The sequence below is a fragment of the Salmo salar genome, chromosome 03, assembly GCF_965601325.2.
Source record: "Salmo salar chromosome 03, fSalSal1, whole genome shotgun sequence".
Classification (NCBI taxonomy): Eukaryota; Metazoa; Chordata; class Actinopteri; order Salmoniformes; family Salmonidae; genus Salmo; species Salmo salar.
The window spans coordinates 8,226,634-8,233,514 of record NC_138293.1 but is presented as its reverse complement, the minus strand read 5'-3'; the positions used below and the strand labels follow the sequence as shown (position 1 = coordinate 8,233,514).

General features: G+C 38.8%; 1 protein-coding gene across 1 annotated transcript; it reads right to left on the bottom strand.

Moving 5' to 3' along the window:
• Positions 1–1,877: 1,877 nt before the first annotated feature.
• On the bottom strand, positions 1,878–6,243 carry LOC145877534 (C-type lectin lectoxin-Thr1-like). The gene is made up of 6 exons (XM_082973241.1): positions 6,180–6,243; positions 5,970–6,070; positions 4,446–4,573; positions 3,824–3,973; positions 2,624–2,732; positions 1,878–2,379 (listed from the first exon to the last, which is right to left on the bottom strand). The coding sequence occupies exons 2-6, from the start codon at positions 6,040–6,042 to the stop codon at positions 2,234–2,236; spliced, it is 606 nt and encodes a 201-aa protein (XP_082829367.1). The 5' UTR covers positions 6,043–6,070; positions 6,180–6,243; the 3' UTR covers positions 1,878–2,233.
• Between the last annotated feature and the right edge of the window lie 638 nt (positions 6,244–6,881).

Genomic DNA, 6,881 nt, shown 5'->3' with positions numbered 1-6,881 from the left:
CTAACATTTTGTAGAGTTTTGGTGTGGTTGTGATGTCTGAGACTAAGCTATAAGGTGAAAGGTATCTGACAGTGCAGAGGTACTGGTGAGGCTATGGGAGAACAGACAGACAGAGACCAAGCATGAGGACAGAAGCAGTTGGGGGGCCATGACAACTCTTCTGGATTTTATCATGATGATCAATTTGAATAGTGAACACAAGCAGCTGTTATAGTGTCTTTAGTTTAGCTGTGTTTTAGCCTTCAAAAGTGGTTCAGACCCACATTTTAGGAGATAAGGCTAGATAAGGCAGTTGCCTAAACCTGATTGCACTGCATTCCCCAGCACCTGCATTTTAGAGCCAACCTCACTCTCACCTTGATTTCAATTGCACAGTCAAAAATTACTCTTGTACCATTAGTGGAAGAGCAAGTTGTGTTTCAGCTGCGGTTTGTGGCTGAACTAACCTCATGAACATGTTTTAGGACAAATAAACCATCATTTATCAAGGAATGTAAAACTCATTCTCTACACATTATCTTACTACAATTTATTTCACATTGACATAATAATAATAATAATATAATGTGCCATTTAGCAGACACTTTTATCCAAAGCGTCTTACAGTCATGCGTGAATACATTTTACATGTGGGTGGTCCCAGGAATCAAACCCACTACCCTGGTGTTACAAGCACCCTGCTCTACCAACTGAGCAATTTTGAAAGTCGTACACCCTTATAATACTAGGCTGTGCCATGCAGGGCAATTTTGTAGACAGATGTCCTAAATGATCAACTCTAAATTGAACAGGGTAATATATTAACTCTCACCATCGAAAACAAGACTAGGTTAGCCTAGGCTACAGTGGAAGTCCAATATTTCTTTAGCATTTCCATGTAAAACAAGGCTATTCATTAGAAATCATTCAATTATGGAAACATCTTCATTTACAATCATTTCTGTAGCCTAATTTCACCAATCGAGCTCCATAAAATAGAAACCTGGAAGGCAAATAATACAAATGTTTTCATGTAACTACAATCTCATCTTTATTTAGGCTACATTAATCCTTGCAATTCCACATGAGAAACCCTCGTGTTTATAAGGAATCACAGCATTTGTACAATTTGACAGTTTACCTGTAATGAGGGCGAAGTCTGCAATTCTAATAACAAGATAAACATATTTTGGCCATATGTAAAGAAGCACGCCACATTGGTTCATGTGTCTAAAACCGCACCGGCCCCCTTCCCATTATTTATCAGAGGTTGCTGATTGGACAGACACTTGACTTGTTAACAGTTTTGCAGCAATTCAGCTGAACTCATTCTTGTTTGGACAGAGCAATCACGTTTAACCTAATGCACAGCTGCGCTCTAAACCAACGATGTGACTGATTTGAGTATAATCTTTCTAAAGCAGAGCTAAGCTAACGACGCTACAATAGCGTCTACTTGTTTTTAAAATAAGTGGCCTTGCGTGAAAATGTATTGAAGTCCAATCACTCATGCTCTCTGTTTGGGTGCACTACTCCAACAGGGCAATGAATGGGAAGGTATGGGATTTCATTCTAAATCTATGGGTTCAACCTATTGTCCATCTCTAACCTGTCAAGGCTGCTTCAGCCCCTCACTCTGATGCAGCATCCTTTAATCTTATAGTGGATGTTAACTAAAGTATCATCTATTCGTGGCATGTTGTCCCAACCAGCACATATCCATTTAGGGAATTGAATTGGGTTCATCTCATTTGAAGTGCATTACTTACTGTCTGTCTACATAGTAAGTGAATAGTTGTGGTAAATGTATAGGCCTACAGCTGCATGAGGAATCACAAGAGGGAATTGTGGAGACACTTGTTGAATCGCCAGTTTAGAAAAGAGAGGGAGGTCATGGATAAGATGGATGAAAATATTCATTTTTATTTGCTAACCAAGCAATGCGTAATGTCTCATCTTCCAAACAACTGAAGCAATATCAACACCATTCATCCAGAAAATAGATTGGGTTACATTGTTTTCTGACAAAATATAGTATTCTCAAATGCAATGTGTTTAGAATATTCAAATACAACCAGTATCAGAAATTCATACTTTGGGTGGATTGAAACTGACTGTGATGTGGAAATCTTTAATCCAACAAAAGCTTTGTCTTTGAGCCATGGGTTTTCTCTAACGTTTTACAGGGTCCTGGTGTCGTTGTGATGTCTGAGACTAAAGCTATATAAGGCAAAGCATATCTGACAGGTATATACTACTCATCTGTCATCGGATTCAACTGAGACACCTCAGGCTCCAATCTATCGGTATCTTCCACTCTTGGGCAGACTCCGTCAGGTTTAAAGGCACACACAAAGAAGTTCTTCTGGGTACATGGTTTATCATTCCATTTGCCGGTTTCTGAGAAGATGAATAGAGATGGAGACGTTAAATGAAAGAAATGTATAGTATTCTTAGAATATGTCATGGTATGTCAGAAACAAAAATAAAATGAAACATTTTCTTGCCTCCCACCCCCACAACACCTTTTGGAATAAAAAAAAAGGTCCCAGAATATTCTAGAAGAAGTGCCAGTACTCAAGCAGTAGAAATGTAAAGGTTTCACCAGCACAATTCCAACCACAGCCAGTTATCCCTTGCTTACCGAGCCAGTTCATCTCCATGCAACGTCCATCACCGGATGGTTGCTTGGGTTCCTGAATCCAGGCAAAGAAATCCATATTAGACCCATCGGCCCAGAGGAAGTTGCTAGCCTGTGAGAGAGAGAGAGCAGGACATATAACTGACCAAAACATAGGGGCAAGCAAGGGGGTATAACTGGTGTTGCCCACCTGCTTTTGCTAATGATGGCCAATTTGAACAGTGAACACTACTTGTTTTGAGATTCATTTTAGTCAGTTCATATTAGTGATGGGCACCGATATCAAAAAGTTGATGTCAATACAGTTGCATTTTTTCCCCAAACAATATTGATATACAATGAGTGTAAACAACATTAGGAACACCTGCTCTTCCCATGACATAGACTGACCAGGTGAATCCAGGTTAAAGCTATGATCCCTTATCGATGTCACTTGTTAAATATACTTACATTTGTATAGATGAAGGAAGGGAGACAGGCTAAAGAAGGATTTTTAAGCCTTGAGACAATTGAGTCATGGATTGTGTATATGTGCCATTCAGAGGGTGAATGGACAAGACAAAATATTTAGGTGCCTTTGAACGAGGTATGGTAGTAGGTGGCAGGCGCACTGGTTTGAGTGTGTGAATAAAAGTAACACTGCTTGGTTTTTCATGCTCAACAGTTTCCCGTGTGTATCAAGAATGGTCCACCACCCAAAGGACATCCAGCCAACTTGACACAACTGTGGGAAGCATTGGAGTCAACATTTCCCTTGCCAGCATCCCTGTGGAATGCTTTCAAAACCAATATTAGGAAGGTGTTCCTAATGTTTATACACTCAGTGTATGTACTGGCTTCATGACAACCTTGCAACCACATGAATGTTCACTTTTCTGTTGACTTCCACGGTTCTATGAAGTCTAGACAACGGCTTGCTGATTGCCCATTGGACCAGGTGTGAATGTTCTAGAAGCCTAAACCCACCCAATCAGTTTCCATCCATTGTCGATGGCCCAATAGCAGGCAATTATGTATGCTCAGTTGAGAGCCTGTGAGAAGGTCTGTGAGAGGCACAATCATGTATTCCCTTTTACATAAAAGTGTATGTTAACAGGAAGGGATAAACCAATATCACGATATGCCTTGCTCATATTGATACATCAAGCAATATCGATATCATGGATTTTGGTGCCCACCACTAGTTCTTATGATTATTAACACCTGTGAAGGGTCAGTTAGTGCATAACCACCGAGCCAGATGCGAGGGTTTTGTCGGCTGCTCCACTGAGTGAATTCATCCAGGGCATTGTTTTCCTCAGCATTGTGGGTTGATACCAGATGAGCACCAGTCTTCACAGATTTGCAGTGATTCTGTGTGATGTAGACATTAAGGAAACAGAGAAAACATATTTAGAGTTGGATTAATATTGATGATGCTTTGAGAGTTACTTATGGAGGTAAAATCACACAGCAGATATAGACCCAGTGGGCACAAACTTGTTAAATCAAATCAAAGTTGTTACCATGTCGTTTCAATCAAAAAATCTATGTTTTTCCTTCTGATGACATTGAATCAATGTGGAAAACTGGTTGGATTAGGAAAAAGTCATTAGCGTACAGTACAGGAATTTAGGATTTTTTTTCACCCAAAGTTTAACCTAAATCCAATGACATGGTTCAAATTGTTGTTTATTTCACTTTGAATTCACGATACTTGACAACTCAATCCATCAAAACTAGATGTGACATCTGTGCCCAGTGGTGAGGTACACTACTGTATGTCTACCTTTAACTGAGACATCATGGATACGTGGGATAAAACCTGAGAGAAGTCTGAATTTACCTCAGCTGACGTATAGTCCAACATCTGGTTGAAGTGCTTAATACAGTAGGACCCCAGTTTGTACCAAGCAGCATGACCAGTGCATTGCTCAATGACATAATTCTCTAGTAGTTTAACTGTTGAATTATCTAAAAGAGGGAGAACAAGAGAGATAGGAGAGAGAAAACAAGTGATACAAACAGACAGAGCTAATAATATAGCAAGTAAAACAGAGGTAAGGCTGTAGGGGAGAGTGGGGTACGTTGTGCCAACGGGTTAGTTGAGCAACCCCTTGTTTCTAGGAAACCATACACGACATTAATTAAATGAATGTGACCAAACATTTAGGAAGTGGTCATCATTTCATGAAGGAAGAAACATGGAGAAAGTGTTGCTAGTTCCAAAAAACGGAATTCCACAAAGTCAAATAAATGTATTGTGTTATAGATTTCATGGTGCTTGTATCTAAAACAAAATAGGTTGTTTTAAGACTCTTTCATATATCAGTTGGGGTCTCTATAAGCAACAATATGAGGTCCTAAACCTAGCATGAAAGTGCATCCCTGTAGCTGCATGAGCTAATACAGTCAAAATGGTTGCTTTGGGGTAAATTGTGTCATTTGGCCAGGGACAAGTTAAGCCAATAGCTCAACACACCCCATACAAATGCTAATTACATTTAGTCAGTTTTATACATAATATGCATAGTATTTTTTCCATTTGTCATGCATATGAACTCAAGGTAGTGTCTGCTCTGTAGCAATAAAAATGCACGATCATGCCCCGTGTATACAAATGCAAAACAAGCAGGGGTCTAGCCTCCCTTGAGGTTCTTGAAAGAGCAGCCAAGGAAGTGAGAGAAGGGAAAAAGTCCATTCAAGCAGCAGTTAGGGAGGAAAAATTGACAGAGTGACACTGAAGAGGAACATTGACAAACAAGAAAACAAACATGTTCCTGTGAGAAAGAGAGGCTTTGATAGAGTCTGATAGAGTCATGACATGGAGTCTGATCTTATTAAACATATCAAGAATCCGGCAGACATTTTCATGGGTTTAGTAGACTCAAATGTAGAGAACTTGCCTATGAATTGGCACAACATCCCCGTTCAAGACAACTGGCGGCTCAACTTACCCATTCTCTATTACCCCATACCCTGAGACCTCTTTTTTTGGACAAGCTATGTTTTCAAAACTGTTATGTTTACATGAATTCTGATTATTTCCAGGGATACACAACATCTTGAGATATATGTAGATATATTTGTTAGAAAGAATACTATGATGTAGTGATGCTGAATGTAAAAAATGACTCAACATACCCCCTACCACTTCTGAGTAGTTTACATTAGAAATATGTTACTCTGTGACTTAAGTCAATTCCTTATAAACAGACTATCTTAACTGGAAATGTTTAACCAACCTCTTTCATAATTTGGTTATTTTACCCCTAAAGACAATTAAAACTGAAAACAACACCACTTCCAAACTCAAAGTATACAGTAGCCACTCTGGGTTTGACATGATCATGATAGCATTGATGCTCACCTGCAAAGGTATGGGGGCAGGGGTGGGCAGAGGCCCCGAGGAACATCATCGCCAGAACGAGTAGGACCTTCATCTTGTCTTCTGTCTGTCTGTCTCTCTATCTGTTTGTTTGTATTGATTAACACAGGTGAAAGAGCATAAGTTAGCTAAAGGAGAAAAATAAAAGATTGATGCAAAAAATGGATACAAGAAGTAAAACAATTGTCTTACCAAAGTGTGAACTCTTTCTTTTCTATTCTTTTGACTTTCTAATTCTTTCACTCACCGCTCTCTGCTTTTATAGTGTATCTGTCTCATACCCCTCCTCTATCTCCTCTTCACCTCTGCATGCTTCCTTGTTTGTCTCTATCCTTATAAGGTCTGTTGTTTTGGTTTGTTTTTAATTCAGTACCTTATGAGTACAATTAACCATTTAAAAGCATTTCAGAAGATATGACAAAATGTCATAACAACGAAGAAAGTTCATCATATTTTATCATCTTAAAATGTAGTAGCCTATTGAGCATATTTGAAGTTAGGCTTATCATGAAGTGGAGTTGTGCATTCCAACACAATATTGGCCCGCTAGAGAGAAGAGATGTGTCAATTATAATTTTATGTTGGTATATTTATTTGACGTTAGATTGTTGAATAGAAGACATGTTCACTGGCTTTAACTGGGTTCATGTCAACATTTAATGTATTTTTTATGTAACCTTCATTTAACCAGGCCAAATAGAACACATAGATTCTGAAGGATTTGACAAATAAGCAAAGTGTTTTGCATTGCTATTTTGAATGACATTTTCAAATCAAACTTTATTTACACAACGTTAGCATTTGGAGACAATGGGCAGGTCAACAAAAGCATGGATCGCAGTCTTAGACTGCTTACAAGGTAAGGAAACCAATATTACATTTTGTGATTTGAGT